General features: G+C 40.1%; 1 protein-coding gene across 1 annotated transcript in view; it reads left to right on the top strand.

The window, feature by feature from the left end:
- Positions 1 to 16,799, top strand: part of LOC139467735 (cadherin-23-like) — a 69,078-nt gene extending 52,279 nt beyond the window's left edge. Inside the window, exons 19-31 of the mRNA XM_071249245.1 lie at positions 3 to 233; positions 493 to 572; positions 1,089 to 1,175; positions 1,556 to 1,624; positions 1,969 to 2,032; positions 2,391 to 2,415; positions 5,689 to 5,885; positions 7,087 to 7,502; positions 7,873 to 8,144; positions 8,671 to 8,783; positions 12,821 to 12,871; positions 13,253 to 13,287; positions 16,559 to 16,799. Of these exons, the coding sequence (XP_071105346.1) occupies positions 3 to 233; positions 493 to 572; positions 1,089 to 1,175; positions 1,556 to 1,624; positions 1,969 to 2,032; positions 2,391 to 2,415; positions 5,689 to 5,885; positions 7,087 to 7,502; positions 7,873 to 8,144; positions 8,671 to 8,783; positions 12,821 to 12,871; positions 13,253 to 13,287; positions 16,559 to 16,799 (1,881 nt within the window). The remainder of the gene's footprint in view (positions 1 to 2; positions 234 to 492; positions 573 to 1,088; positions 1,176 to 1,555; positions 1,625 to 1,968; positions 2,033 to 2,390; positions 2,416 to 5,688; positions 5,886 to 7,086; positions 7,503 to 7,872; positions 8,145 to 8,670; positions 8,784 to 12,820; positions 12,872 to 13,252; positions 13,288 to 16,558) is intronic.
- Positions 16,800 to 17,098: the final 299 nt, after the last annotated feature.

The raw sequence follows: 17,098 nt of genomic DNA, 5'->3' as shown, positions 1-17,098 counted from the left end.
AGATTGACGTCACAGACAAAGATATAGGCTCTAACGCCACAACACATTCCCGGGACAGAGGTCAAAACGTTCATGGTATTAGCGGCCTGGAAACCACGAAGCCATTTATAGTCGACATCAACGGCCGTGTCTTCACAGACACGCTGTTTTCTTCATCCATGCTGGGTCACGTGGAAATTGCAATACAAGCGTATGATGAAGGTGATAAGCACACTGCTGATGCCACACTAAAGGTAATATCCTGTGGTATGGAGTGGTATTTCGTTCAAGTTATATCAGGCGTTTTGAATGTGATATAAATGTAAATTAATATTATATTTATAACGTAATTTATGAGACAGTGTTTCGAAATTACTTTCGATTTGGGTTACGAAATGTCTCAGTGTGAGGGTTACAAACTTGATGAATGGTGTCTGATAGAATCTAGCTCGCTGGGATTGCCAGTGTGCCCAAGCCCATTCTTCCTTTAAAATGACCATATTTTGAATACAGGTGTACATCATTAGCAACGTCAACATAATATTCCACTCACTGCCAGAGGGCGTCCAGAAGATCAAGTCTATATTCATAAGGTATTGCTGAACATATTCTTTGCATAAAAATCTGCTCTTATTGGATATGAATTGGTTTGAACAACGGAGAATGAATAGTCTAAATACCTTGTGAATGTAACGTATATATACTGCTTCATGAAGGTGTTATTGTATAGATTGTTTGTCCTACATGTACTTTATATACTTCACAATGCATACAACTTGTTTCTGGAAAATGTGCTTTTGTTATTTGTATTATGCTATTTGTGTTGGTTGCGTTACATGTAGTTCATGCTTCACATCAAAACCGTGGTCTAGTGGCTGGGCGTCCGCCCTGAGAGCGGAAGGTCCGGGGTTCATACCAAAAGACGTTAAAAGATGGTACTTGTTGTTACCATGTTTGGCGCTCGGCATTAACGGGCTACAACAAGGACTGGTATCTCAGTGGCCTAGCATTATAAATCGCCATCAGTCCGGACTATCACAAGCACACACACACACACACACACACACACAAGCACACCTCACCTCACCATGATTACTCGTCATTTACAGTGAGCTGGAGCAACTGTTGAAGTACAGGGTCATTGTGGACAAGATAGCAACACACGAGAATCCTGATAAGACAACAGATGATACGAAGTTAGTCATTCCCTTGCCTCCGCTGTGTGGCAGTGTCAACCTGTCAGAAAGTACATGACAGACATTAATCCTATTATCAATGATTATTGAGTTAAACCAGATCTACATATATGAAATTGAACACGTATGTCATAAGTTCTCTGAAGTTTGTATAATCTATAACAAGGTATAAGTTACGTAGGTTGAACGTATTATCTATTTTTTTGTACAAGCAAATATGCAATTAACTGGCATAAAATATATTTAAAAATAAATCAAGGTTCACATTGTCTGACGTAGGAGTGTTCAGTTATAGATGTAACTTTGAAATTCTCCTGCCTTCCTACTGTGTGACACTGAGGTGGTTGTTAATTCAAATGTACCTGGCCGTCATCTTGCAGGACCGACATGTTCGTCCATGCTCTGTACAATAACACGATGGAGGTCGTTCCAGCCACGGAACTCTGGAGGTGGGTCAATTGTAATAATTCTTCAGAATGTCATGCTTATTTCTTTAAAGGATAATTAAAATATTGTGTTTAAGCCCATTGTCATAGTTAATTCACTTTTGAGTATCAATACAAATGTAGTATATAGTCCTGTTGTCTACCTCCATACTTGACTGCTTTTCGATTCCTGTCCTGCAAGTGGAGTATTTGAAACTTCCTTTAAATGTTTGACTATCAGGGTTGAGGTCAAGCATAGCAGGTTTGGGTAACTGTCGGATCTCAGAAACATCAAAACTAATTTGTAGTATATTGGTTAAACAAAAAAAAAATTTAACCTTAGTAGAATCATCTACTGTTAATTTCAGGGCATTTGACTTCACTATTGGTGTGGCAGAATTATTTCAAAGGTACAAGATTTCGAAGTCACCGGTAAGACTGGGCCTTCACTCTCCAATGAAGTGTGGTATTCGGATGCGGAACCGTTGGTGGCACAGGGCTCGAAGTACTCCCGCCTGACTTTGCTTCTACGGTTCTGTAGAACATACTCACCGAACTGACTCACAAAACTGTAGTACACTCATCAAACTGTATTTCATACTCACCGAACTGTAGTGAGTGTTAATATCAGCAATCGTTGTTTGGAGTTAAATACTTACCTATTTCATATATCCTGCTGTACACGTATGTTATAATTAGTCTTGTAGGGTTGTACGCTGTGTTTTATAATGAAAATGAATGAAAAAATGAAACATAGGTTATTGCCATGATAAATATCTTTATGTTACAGGTGTCCTTGGCATACACGACGACAGGTAAGACCATGAACAAGATTAGCAAATAGGCAGAACATGTTTTGTGTCCTATTTTGTGTAATAGTTTCCACATGAAATATTCATATCTCAAGAGAATCAATTGTTGACACCCTTTATGTAATCCTGCAAACTATATCCATAACTGTCATCGAACACTGTTTCTTTATGGGATTTAACACAATTTCATTTCAACAAAAGTTGTAGTATATTCCCCATCTTATAGTGAGTGAATATGGTTTTACGCCGCTTTTAGCAATATTCCAGCAATACCATGGCGGGGGACACCAGAAATGGGCTTCACACTTTGTACCCATGTCGGGAATCGAACCCGGGTCTTCGGCGTGAGGAGCGAACGCTTTAACCACAAGGCTACCCGACCGCTCCTTTTGCAGTTATTGGGCAATGCAGGTTAACCGCCCCCTACATATGAACCTATACGTCAAAATGTTGAATTTTGCTATCATTGCTGAAAAGGTAGGGATGACGTTGTACGGTATTTTGTGCAGCTACTTCACACATTGTATTTGTTTATTTTTAGAGGTTCAGGACAGTTTGTCAAAAATGAAAGTTCACTGAGAAAACAATATGTGAAATGCTACACTTCCTCATAATTATTGATAACATCTACGTTAAATATGGGGATAAGACATTTAGGAAAGAAGTAGGCATCCCCATGTGCATCAACTGTGTTCCCCTTCTTGCTGATCTGTTTCTTCATGCTTACGGAATTTCTGCTCGAATTGACAAATCAAAACAAGGGAATCTGGCTAAGAAGTTAAACTGTTAAATAACCATCAAGTAGCCAAGCCCCTTCCACTGAATTACCTACCTGAACCAGAAATATAAGTGAGAAGTGAAACCACCTTGTCTGTTTCATGTTTATATCTATGCATAAGTACATGACAAGAGGAATGGCTCCAACTTTCCAGTAGTCAACTTTCCCTCAACATCAATGGGTATTCCAGCACAACATTCAAGGCCCCAGTAAAGCTTTGAGAACGATTTATGGTGGACATGTGGAGGATATTTCCAAATTTAATGTATCAGTGACAAAAATGATGTCCAATGCAGTTCCCTTGTTTTTCCGTGTAAAACAAAGTGACTTGCCTTTGCATGTGTTTGTGACGGCTACCACGGGTAAAGCAGGATACGCTCACATTTCGACAACACCTGAATTTTGAAAGTTGAAAATGACATGCCCATGTATGCTGATTACAAGTGTCGTGAGATATCTCTACATTCTTATTTCTTCATGGAGATTGACAAGGATAATGAACTATGTGGAAAGAAGTAGGCATCCCCATGTGCATCAACTGTACTCCCCTATGTGGAACCTAATATATTATGCAGTACTCGTGCGATAAGTGCACTACCTTTACTGTCAAGACGTTTTACCATGTGAACAATCATTAATAAATATACTATTTACTGCACGTTTCTCGAAAGACCTTTGCCCAAGTCATCAAATGCGAGTTGCGTCCTTGGGCTTGTCAGAATCCGAAATTTTGTTGTGATAATCGCCCTCATCATAATTCTAATTTGTAAGACAAGGCGATGACCGTCGGATACACCACTTTCCACTCACATTATGCTTACACGCCTTGATATAAGGTACTTTTCAAATCGTGGCCACTCACTCACTCACTCACTCACTCACTCACGAAAACCCATCCACTCACTCACTCACTCACTCACTAACTCACCTTTATCATTCCAGAGTCGAGCAGCAACTCGTGGGGCTGGTCATCAAGAGGTAGGAACTTTTAGTGTGAATTGCCCGCCTCTGAGGCTCTGTAAACGCAGTGTGGAAGGGAGATAACTGCTTATTTACGTCAACCCATTGAACTCGAAAGTGACCTAGAATATTGATTGATGTTATATCCATGTGCACAAACGGGAAGAAGAAATGAGACAACTTCAAATTCGATTTTGTTGCAAGTGATCACTCATGTTATTTCATTTGTCATGTGGTATTTGGACAGCTGCTTTGTAATGGACAATAGTCAGTACTACATTTCTCTCGAGACACTGCTCTAAACGCTGGGGCATGGCATAAAACTATCAGATACTACGAAATGTTCGTTTCCATTAACTGATATCAGTTGGCTCATTTTTGGACCAATGGCATTCAAGTTTACGGAAGTCTTTTAGGGCCATTTGTTTTTGTTTTTTAGTTTCGTCTTGAAATTTCAAGATACTAAGTTGAGATTTCAAGATAATGATCTTATTCAAGGTAATAAGTTGAATAGGTAATAAGTTGAAATTTCAAGTTAATATTTTGAAATTCCAGCTTCGTATCTTGAAATTTCAACTTAATATCTCGAAATTTCAAGATCATTTTTTTGATATTTTAGCTTATGTATCTTGAAATGTCAAGGTCATTACCTTGAAATTTCAACTTAAGTATCTTAAAATTTCAACTATCATCTTGAAATTTCAACTCAGTATCTTGAAATTTCATGACACTAATTTGAAATTTCAAGTTATAACCTGAAAATTTCACTTATTATCTTGAAATTTCAAATTAATATCTTAAAATGTCAACAGAACTTCCAGATATTGCAAGTTAGTCCTTCTTTAATTCCTTAGTACTTTACAGAATGCAACTCTCCGATTAATTTCCAACAAGGGCGTCATATATCAGTCATGACATTCCTACACTGCTGCAAACCCTCCAAGGCGATCCGAAAGAATTTTGGCATATACCACATTTACACCACCTTCCGCTTGTGACTTTGAACTGGAATTGTAACTCATCCCGAAAGATACAGTTTGGAAACTCGTTTCCTCTATACCTTTCACAGCGTTCCTGTCATGTTCTTTTGTCATGAGGGGATTACACGTATCCAGAATTTAGATATCTTCTTATTTTAGTTAGGATGAATCGCCTGTAAACGTGCCACTCTCAAGCTATCATTTGGGCCTATACTACGCTGCTGTCCAAAACCGAGCCCTAATCCTACCTTAAATATATTCCAAGTCCAGTCGTATTTAGCACGGTCAAGGTGTGTTACCTGACGTAATTTCCGTACCGACCGGAAGCCTGGCTCATATAAATCAATATGATGACATTTACTGGTTAGATCAAACAACCTTCATGTCATAAATCGAGTTCGCCCCAGTGCAGCTCACAGTTGTGTCGGTGTAAGGTCTCTGCCTCGTTCTATACTTTCGCCGCAACATTAAATTTGGAAATATCGACGAGTGTATACTTTTTGTCCGTTGCTTTATATTGTATCAAAGGTCGTATTTTAACTTCTATTTTGTCATTAGCTCCCTTGAGGAAACTGATGGTCACCTGCGACTCCAGGGATTTCAAAGTGACTGTACCCCGTGACATGATTCAACAAGTGTTTCCGGGGTCATCTGAATATGACCTGACCCTGGATGACCCTAGCTGCAGGGGTCAAGTCTACTATGACGTCGTGATGTTTCGTTCAAACATCCTCGGATGTGGAATGACAAGGGAGGTAACTAATCCGTCCATATTTCGTGCTGCGTTTGGTAATGTCACAAACCTAACTCAATGCACAATGTGACTCCACATAATGTCCGAAACAGGATTTAAATATAAATATTGATGTAGATATAATTGTTAAAAGTGTAATTACAATATATACTAACGGAGTTCAATAAAAGTAAATCTATTCTGATGATATATGTAGATATAGATTGAATATGTGTAAATAACAACATGATTCATTGGCGACCCACACTCACCGAAATAACGCCATGAAACCCATTTAGCTGAATTCATTCAACACTATACCGGAAGTGATCTGATCTAAACCAAGGCTCATACAAATCAGTAGTTGTTGTGATTTATTCTTACCCTGTATGAATTGACCACGCGTTCACGAGGTAATTCGGCACTTACGTCACAGAGAACTGGAGGGCGTCATTCTATCACCACTGCCCACGACCTTGACAACCTTAACATTTATTACTTAAGATATCGTTTTTCCTTAACGTCGACGATATACTACACAAATGTCCTTTGGCTTAATCAATGACCTCGACTCTCACTCATAAGGGATGATCCCGTAAGGGCAAGACATCCATTTCATGCCAATTCCATGTCATTGTATGTATGCAATGATACCATTGAAAGTAATCTACGCCTCTTTAGTACCAACATTCCCAGGAAAGATATGAAAGGTCACGGAAACACACACAACGAATCACACACACACACACACACACACACACACACACACACACACACACACACACACACACACACACACACACACACACACACACACACACACACACACACACACACAACGAAACACACACACACACACACACACACACACACACACACACACACATGCCCCATTTCACCTCACCTCCTCGTATCCCAATTAGGTGGATCGATGCTCATGATGTCAATCACTGGATTAGACTCGATTAATTACAGACCGCCGTCATATATGTTTAACCGCCATTAAACCTTACCTCTGAGCAGCGTAAACTACACACAGGCCAGACAGTTGCATCTGGGGCACATTGGAAATGATCTAGGAGGGAAGGGTTCAGTCGTTACATCTATAGATGGCATCGATTACACAAGTTATCGCTCATGGTTGTATTTTCAGCCCTATCACGTAAAGCCACACATGTGGCTTGTGACAATAACATACTTCAATTATTTACTTTGTTTTCAAGGAAACTGGATCAGACATAGTGTACAAGAACAGGATCGTGACACAGAGTAGAGGATACTACGGTAGCACCACGATGGGATCAATCATCACGAGGTTCAACTCGAAGGATATATCCTTAGAATGTCACCTTAACAGGGATGTGTCCATAGTCGGACACTTCAGGCCTCAACATGACCATGAGCTGGTTGTACGTGGCTCAGGAAACTTTTCCATGCATATGGACTTCTACAGGGATCCAAGCTTCAGTTACAGAATCACGTCCTATCCTATATACATTGGTCTGAATCAGGATGTATACGTGGACGTCGGGCTGGAGTCCGATGACTCTGAACTCAAGATATCGCTTCAGAACTGCGTGGCTAAACCATCTGTAAATCCTTACGATTTTTATAACCAGTACTACCTTATCAGAAATGGGTAAGTGACACTAGATCTATGGTCAGGAAACATGATTGAATCTTAAGATTATGCTTTGTTACTATGGTGATCTAGTATATCCAACTCCGCTAAACGTGTACCTAAAATAATAAATGCAGCCTATCAGTAAATGCCACAATTGAGATATTTAACATTAGATAAATATGTATTGGTAGACTTATATTACTTCTGTAGGAAAGGATCCTTCGTTTTCCTTACTGTATCCTGTTTTAGATATCTGCAGTTTTAACTCGGCAAAGAAACACTTACTGTGAATATTCTGGCCGTTAATGTGCTCAATGAAAGCAGACCTTTTAACATAGATTTTGGTCTATTGTTAAACATTGTACACCTTATTATTTTTATGTAGATGTCCTGCTGACCAGACCGTAGCTTTCGAGTACACTTCTTCCCAGAAACATGTTCAATTCCGGTTCCGGACATTTGAATTTGTCCGCAACAATCGGGATGTATACATCTTCTGCTACGTCCGAGTATGCAACGGCACGGACTACGATCAGAGATGTCGTCGGGACTGCTACTCCCCGCATCGCCAAGGTCGGGATGTGTCAGATGACAGAAAAGATCATGACCTCCACATCTTCCAGGGACCACTTACCTTTAGAGAGAAACGGAATGCAGGTAGATATATAAAAGTTATATCTCATGTAGGAGAACCGTTTTCTTTTTGAGTTAGATTATTGGATTGAAAAGAAACTGTCTTGTAATAATAATAATAATAATAATAATAATTTAAAAAAAACACAACAAGAACAATATGACCCTGAACTGATGATGATTCTAAATAGCCTGACTGTGCCAGGATCACGAAAACCCTCTTTGCTATATCTTATATTTTAATCTGTACATAATAATAAGAAAATATATATTTTTTATCTACCTTATATAATAACTGCAAAAATGTTAGGTTTAAACCTTTTTTTCTGTAAATATGGAAGACGAATGCATGCGCAAATATCCTTCAATGAAATTGGCCATTCCCTATGTTCTATATTTCAAATTCTGTATGTTTGGTTGATATGAACAAGGCTAACGTCTTTGTGCTATTATTTTATCCCAGTAACCAACACAAAACCACAGAAACCAGTGCAGATTCACGTACGAAATAAAACAACACCAAATGTTTGAAATGCGTCTTCATTTTCAGATTTCCAGGTTGCAGAACCAACTGATGAGAAGGACTCCAGCTCTGCGGGAACTGTCCCAGCAATTGTCATGTTCATTGCTGCAGTTGCCATGGTGATGGCTGCTGTTGTCATGGTGATCCGGGGGAAACGCCGCAACCGATCCCACACAACAGGTGTCGATACCTAACTGTAAATTGTTCCAACAGCCTTTGCAACTGTGCCCAAATTAACTGCTTAAACTAAACATTTACCTGCTTTTTAGAGAATTCTCATAAATATAATGATGCATTTTACATATCTTTCCCCGAATCACAACGCCTGTTCACATAGACATATACAGAGCATTTGAGTACACAGTGGGATGCAACTTCGAAACTCACCAATGTCGCATTGAACGTTAAGGAAGTCAATGATCACAATTTCTATCATCGAATTTAACAATTTATGACACATCATTCAAAGTAAAATATTAAGCATGATTAGTAATCTTATAATTTTACCATCTACGGTAATCGTATTTGTGAATAATAAAAAAAACGGTTGTCAAAACGATTGATATGGCAATCACTTTCGAGGTCTATTACTGTAAACTCGTAAAATAAGCCGTCTATTTCATTGATACAAACTGTCAGACAAGTGTGGACGAGCCGATCTGCTTAAGCGTATGTAGAGAGACTGAGTCCCTGTCGGGTGTATTCAACAAGACCATGCCGTCTTTGGATCGTTCAAATCAGAAAGGATGCCTTTGTGTCATCATCACCTGGTGTCATCACTGATTTTCAGTGGTCCATTCATATAATTTCAGTAGCTTTTTGCCCTGTTGTTGTTTTAAAGCTTTGCTATAACTGCAATAAACATCATATATAATGTCTTGTGTCGTTATTGTTATAACCTGGTAGCGAATGACACTGGTGGCCCAGTGGTGGAAGGTGCCGCAGCTCTCTGTTCACAGTTGCGTCCCTTGTTCTGCTTTGTTTCTCAGCACCGTGTCATTTCATGGTCAAAGTGATTGGCGTCCAGACCTGCGTCCCCTTGCACTTTTCTCCCACATTAAGTTGACTACCTGTGATATTTGACTGAAATGTTGATCAAAGCGACAGTAAACCCAACTCACTCACATAGGCCTAGTTATGCAGTTCTTGAGTGAGTGAGTGAGTGTGATTTTACGCCGCTTTTAGCAATATTCCACCAATATCACGGCGGGGGACACCAGAAATGGGCTTCACACATTGTACCCATGTCGGGAATCGAACCCGGGTCTTCGGCGTGAGGAGCGAACACTTTAACCACTAGGCTACCCGACCGCCCCTTTTGCAGTTACTGGGTAATGCAGGTAAATAGTGGGAGTGTATAAAGTTGCGCGCGTTTGTACAACGAAATTGCATCCTGTTCCTTACCAACAAGAGATGAATATCACGGAAAGTCAGGATTGATCATCGTCTTTGTAATCGTTGTGATTCAATACACACTGATGAAAGTGACGCATGAGTTTGGTACGCAAGCGTGTAGGTAACATGAAGATATTCAGATAACAATCATTCAGGTACCCACATTTCATTCAAGGATTCATTTTTTCATGTTTTCCTAACACCACAATGGAAACATATTACAAAAGTATTTAAGTTTTATTAAAATTGCTGTCATATTGTTGGCCTGTCGGTCGTAAGAATTGATCGCTTTGGTGAAACCCACGAACGCAGGCGAAATCCACGATCACTGGTGAAACTAACGATCACTGGTGAAACTAACGATCACTGGTGAAACTAACGACCACTGGTGAAACTAAAGAGCACAGGTGAAACTAACGAGCACTGGTGAAACTAACGACCACTGGTGAAACTAACGAGCACTGGTGATACTAACGAGCACTGGTGAAACTAACAAGCACTGCACTGGTGAAACTAACGAACACTGGTGAAATTAACGAGCACTAGTGAAACTAACGAGCACTGGCGATACTAACGAGCACTGGCATGGTAATGACCACAAAAGAGGCGAATCTGATCTCTTCATGTCTCTTCTACTGTAGACGACACGTATGACCTCACAATGGTTCATTGATGAAAAGGATCTTATAAAACAGAATCGGCATTTTTAAATTGAACATGCGAAACTGGATGCACATTTACTTTTTATTTCAATTCTGTTCAGAACGAACCTGTGCATTTTCTGATGCTTGTAATGGGGTAATGGGATGTGGCACATGACACATGGTTGAACCCTTACTACTTAATACACAGTACATATGACACATCGTGACATATCTCATTATATAAAGATCACAAAATCTAAACATGTAGCGATACTTCGTAATGTGAATCTCCATCAAAAAGTAAATATTTCTATGATGCCAGCTGAGCGCATTCAGTCTCTGGGAGTTACATATCAGACAAGGAAATGGCATCACATCAGAAAGCGAACAATGCTGAACAACTTCGTCGTCACATGTATCAGTTCCTACAAGATGGGGGGCACGGGTGGCCCAGTCGTCTAAAGCGCCGCGATTCGCTGTGCAGAGTTGCGTCCCTTGGACACGCCAGAAATCTATGATTGTGGGTTCGAATCCCGGTTCGCCCCAATTATGTTTCTAGGTTTGTCAGCACCATGCCCGTGCTCGTGGGTTTCACCGAAGTGGTAAACGTCTGAGACCTGCATCATGTCGGGCTTTCCTCCCACATCAAGCTGACACGCCGTGATGTAACTGGAATAATGTTAAAAGCGGCGTTAAACCCAACTCACTCACTCACTCACTCCCACAAGATGGATGGAATTGCATTGTGCGAAGGAGTAATATGTCTATTGTCATACAGTTTGAAAGGTCATAGTCACACAACTAAAAACAGTTCAATTGCCACATATTTTAGATGAGGTGAGGTGAAATTGGGTTTAACGTCGCGTCCACGATTATTGCCCTTATATAGCGACGTGCAGTATAAAAGACTCCGAGCCGACCAGTCCTTGTTTTTGCCCCTTAATGCCGAGCATCACACAGGGTTACAACAATTACCTTCTTTTAACGTATTTTGGTGTGACGCGGACGGGGCTCGAACCCCGGACTTTTCGCTGCCCGGGCGAACACTCGAGGCGATCGCTACATATTTTGAAAGAAAGGACACCAACATTATTCAAATTAATAATGCAATCGACATCAGTGGCATTGAAGGATTTTAGGAACAAGCACTTTCACACTGTTCTTTTCTTGAGAGACATCAAAAATCAGTTTCCGCACAAACGATCTATATTCATCAATCGAATCCGAATCGAACTATCAACATATTTTAACCTGTACATATCAATAAATGTAATACGAAATAATTTCTACAAAACTCTTTTCCGACCATATCATGAGCATGTGTTTACGAAACACTATAAAATAGTGATGACACCAGGTGTTTGCGAAAAGAGCGTTTCCTGCCCCACTGATAGCACCCGTTAGAAACACATGCAAAGGCAAGTCTACACTTCATCTGAAAAACACGGGAACATTTGGTTCAAATAGGAAATTGCATCGGGCATCATTTTTGTCACTGATGCGGCAAATTTGAAACTGTCCCCCATATGTCTACTATAAAACGTTTTTAAATCTTGACTAACGTCGTGAATGTTGTAATTATGATCAAACAACTTTTGAGCAATAGTATGACGCTGTTTGAACTCTTCTTAAAAAGTGCATGCTCGAAAGCTGGAGCTGGTAGATATTGCTCAACATGAAGGGAAAATTTAATTTTGTAATGTTGAAGTAATCCCTCTTGAATTGCAGTCTAACTCTTTGTGTATTAATATTGTTCTTTCATTCGAAGTGTGTAAGTTCTTTCTTTCTTCCTTAACTAAGCTGGTACGCCGTTACATGGCCGAAATTGTGAATCAAACAGGAGTTCTCGCTCGATTCACGAGCATATATGATGGACGATCTTAATCTTAATCGTAATATCTTATATTATTAATCATACACGGGATAGTGCTTGTTCTGTGATAAAATCACAAAAGACGAAACCCACAGACCTACTTCATGTAGGAAGGTCCCTGTGCCCTTCCGCGTACCTCTGTGTGAGGCACATTTCTGGTGTCCCCCGCCGTGATAGTGCTGGAATATTGCTATAAGCGACCCAAACCATACTCACGTCCACGTCTCTCTTGCTTGATGAATTATATCATGAACATCTTTTGCAGGATGGTTCCACAAAGGCTCTGATATTCTTTGACTCTGACGTCAAAAATGAGGTAATATAATTTTTCTAACCTCGGAATAATCGAAAGAAATATGAATTATATAATGCAGAAATTCGACAACGAACTCACACAAACTACAAACATACCTTTATCGGTTTTACCACTTCTTTAACAATTTTTACACGTGAAAGTGGGTTTCAAAACTATGTTAACAAATTTTTAACTATCTCTTTCTAATGCTGAAACATAGACAAAACCCATACGCTTTCATCTAAAATATTCGTTAAGAAAACTACACAGCATACGGAACGATTTCCGAATGTATTCATACACTTGTTTCAGATAAATGGATCATAATGTTTGTTACTCTGTTACCTCCACTGTAGATATGGACTCTCTCTACTGAGTCTCTATAATGATCTGTCTGTGCAGGTGTCCGCGAGGGTCACCCTCATCATCCTGGACGTGTAGCCTGGCTACAGGGTAACCGTGATGGAGGTAGGAGACTAGGACCCAACTGAATAGAATATTGGCACACTTGATGAAAGTTCAGGTTAAACATGATTACACGAACACCTGGTGTCATCACCTTTATCGCGGTAATATTGACACCATTGGAAGTGAAAGTTAACATCTCCTTCACGTACACCTGGTGTCATCACCTTTATGGTGGTAATATTGACATCATTGGAAGTGAAAGTTAACAGCTTCCTTCACGAACATCTGGTGTCATCACCTTATCGTGGTAATATTGACATCATTGGAAGTGAAAGTTAACAGCTTCCTTCACGTACATCTGGTGTCATCACCTTTATCGTGGTAATATTGACATCATTGGAAGTGAAAGTTAACAGCTTCCTTCACGAACATCTGGTGTCATCACCTTATCGTGGTAATATTGACATCATTGGAAGTGAAAGTTAACATCTCCTTCACGTACATCTGGTGTCATCACCTTTATCGTGGTAATATTGACATCATTGGAAGTGAAAGTTAACAGCTCCTTCACGAACATCTGGTGTCATCACCTTATCGTGGTAATATTGACATCATTGGAAGTGAAAGTTAACAGCTTCCTTCACGAACATCTGGTGTCATCACCTTTATCGTGGTAATATTGACATCATTGGAAGTGAAAGTTAACAGCTTCCTTCACGAACATCTGGTGTCATCACCTTTATGGTGGTAATATTGACATCATTGGAAGTGAAAGTTAACAGCTTCCTTCACGAACATCTGGTGTCATCACCTTTATCGTGGTAATATTGACATCATTGGAAGTGAAAGTTAACAGCTTCCTTCACGAACATCTGGTGTCATCACCTTTATGGTGGTAATATTGACATCATTGGAAGTGAAAGTTAACAGCTTCCTTCGCGAACATCTGGTGTCATCACCTTTATGGTGGTAATATTGTCACCATTGGAAGTGAAAGTTAACAGCTCCTTCACGAACATCTGTTGTCATCGCTGTTATATTTGTAATAATTGCATGATTAGAAGGGCTGGTTAGACTTGTTCATAATATACCTGGTGTCATCTCCGTTATACTGGTATCATTGGAAGTGTAGATTTGTTAAATGCCACCTTTATGAACACCTGGTGTCATCAGCTTTTTATTCGTAATGCTGCTATGATTGGAAGTGCAGCTTAAACAGCCGAATGCGCAAACTAAATGTTAGTTTCTATGACCATATAAATACATTTTCGTTTTGTTGATTGTAATTCATGCATTCTGATTAGCTGAATTGGTCACGTGTTATGGCATTCATTTCCCAATATTGACAGTAGCGGGTGACCTCCCCTAGATGAACACTACCAAGCTCACTGTCGTTCATTTCCCGATGAACGCCAATATGTCACGTGATTAGGTTGTCAATCGAGCGGGGACATACAGAACTACTTAAGGGGAATTCCTCAGTGTCTAAAAATGTCAAATAGGAACGGCATCATCATGTGACAATTTCTCTTGGATTGTGCACATTCTACCAAAACTAAATCATTAGGGAAAAGGTTTCATGGCTGATGGGGTCATCCCCAGTTTCCAAATGTGTTCAAAACGGTACACAGCCCACTGTCTGCGAGAGACATCGATTCAGGCTACGAATGATGCAGGCTTTAAAGCCAGATAGATTATGTGCCAGCGAAATGAAGCGTCCATTCGAAGCTTTTACAGAGAATGCTCGACTTACCAAAAGAAATCACTGAGCTCCACACTTCCGTGCATTGCTTTGGGAAATCCAACCGCGCCGCCTCAAGCGGTAATCCCCGTCATCAGCAGCCGTAGTAAGACACACCAAAAGTTTACAGAACGTTAATATATATATCAAACCATTTTCAGCATCAGCTGGGTCTAGATTTCTTCCAACTCAAACTTTACTAGGTGCAACTTTTTTTGAAAATGAATGACATTGCCGTAGCCGCCATTTTCTGCCGTTTGTAAAGCCAAGGGATGTCAAGCCAAATGGAATGATTTGGACGGATGACGTCACGACGTCACGACTCTCTACGTTGATGTAGTTCGCATTAAATAAATAAAGTTTGATGCTTAAATGATTGTTATGATTTATGTATCTGTGACGTGAGGCACTTTCTTCATCAGCTAACGAACGTCAACAAATACAACTTCATTCCTCAAATGAATTTAAAGAATTAAGCCACGCCCACTGAAGCGGACTACTTTCATTCCTACGGAATGTTGGGGAGTCCCAATATTACAGTCGATGATATTCCCTTTCTGCTCACGTGTATTGTCTTGCACAGGAAAATCAGCGAAATTCATGCATATTCTTGTCCAAACTACCCTTTCAGACCGAAGGAATGAAACAGCAGACGAACAGGCTCGCTCGCCTGGGTTCCAGAAATGTCATGTCTTCCGGTTTCATTTCTCACCCGCTTTTTTCCAACTGTATTTCCCCGTTCTCAGGGAAATAATGTTTGAATCTGGTGGTAACTGACCAAATCATTTGAAACTGTCGCCTTCTCCCTGATATATTCGTTCCGGGTCGTAACAGTATGACTGTTTCTGTTCTTTGATTGACAGGTCCTATGAACTTGTTTTTATCCTACTCTCCCTTGATTAGCAACTGACTTTGTTTTGCATAAATTAAACAATCGCCTGATTCATGCACGCCACAGCATGTATTCCTGAGACTGGAATGTTTATCGATCACGTCATTTTTGTTTGTTTTGTTAAACTATTGTAAATAAATATTGTTGTCGAATCTAATTATAAGGATTGAATGTGTGTTTTTTCGCTTCATTGAGGTATGAATCGAAAAAACCGATATGCAAACTGTATTAATTCCTACCAAAGTTTGCACATCGGTTTTGTGCACATCGATTCATACCCCAATGAACCGAAACAGCCAATCCTTCACACAAATGAGCCAAACTAAATGCTGAATTAATATTGCAGATCAGGGTTCACTAGGGCTAAACTTAGTTCCAACACATAACAGAACTTGACGGGGAATCGATACGTTTGTTTCAAATCAATAACATGCATTCTGCTGGTTATCATTTCTAGTTAAGGTCCATGTTTAGCAATAATGGCGTTCGAAGAGTGTTCCAGGGTGCTTGTAGTGCAGTTTCCAAAACCAATATGATTTTCCAATGGTCAAACAAATTTACAGTGACGCGTGAACAGGAACTGAAATGTACCCATTAGCATAGCGGAAATACAAAGACTGAACGATGAGCGTCCTTCCGCTCAGTCTTTATGTTGCATGCGATTCAGTGACGACGACAGCCTGGACAACAACGAGGTTGACAACGACGGGCCTGCTAATATAGAGACGGTTGACGAGCAGGAGGTGACGATGAGGATAGACGAATATGACGCCATGAGGACCATGATACGGAACCCTGCCTTGGACGATGTGCTGAGACATCATGCGGACATGGAGAAGACGAGGGCGAAGGAGGACAAGCAGTCTCTCATTGACGATGATGGCAGTGACGCCGACAGCGGCACCTAACCGTCCATACAAGGCCTCCAACAGTCAGACATCTAGATCATATTTAACTTTAACAGTCAAACATCTGGTCTCGATGCCATTTGCCTCTTACCAAAATAATCCTTGCTTATTAACGTCAGCTATCTTGACATGATGATATTGGTTTAAAACGGTCAAGACTATAGATGCTATTATGAAGATCTACAGAACAGAATGATGACTAGAATTCCAACATTCAAAACGCTAATCACAGGAATTCTTCATGGTCAGTACTTGACGGTTAATATAAACACTACATTCCTTCATCACCCGGGAATAAA

This window comes from Haliotis cracherodii, unplaced genomic scaffold (assembly GCF_022045235.1).
Source record: "Haliotis cracherodii isolate W230 unplaced genomic scaffold, xgHalCrac1.p SCAF_2, whole genome shotgun sequence".
In the NCBI taxonomy this organism is placed as follows: Eukaryota; Metazoa; Mollusca; class Gastropoda; order Lepetellida; family Haliotidae; genus Haliotis; species Haliotis cracherodii.
Note: the sequence above shows the minus strand (reverse complement) of the source record. Positions and strands in the feature narration are given on the sequence as shown.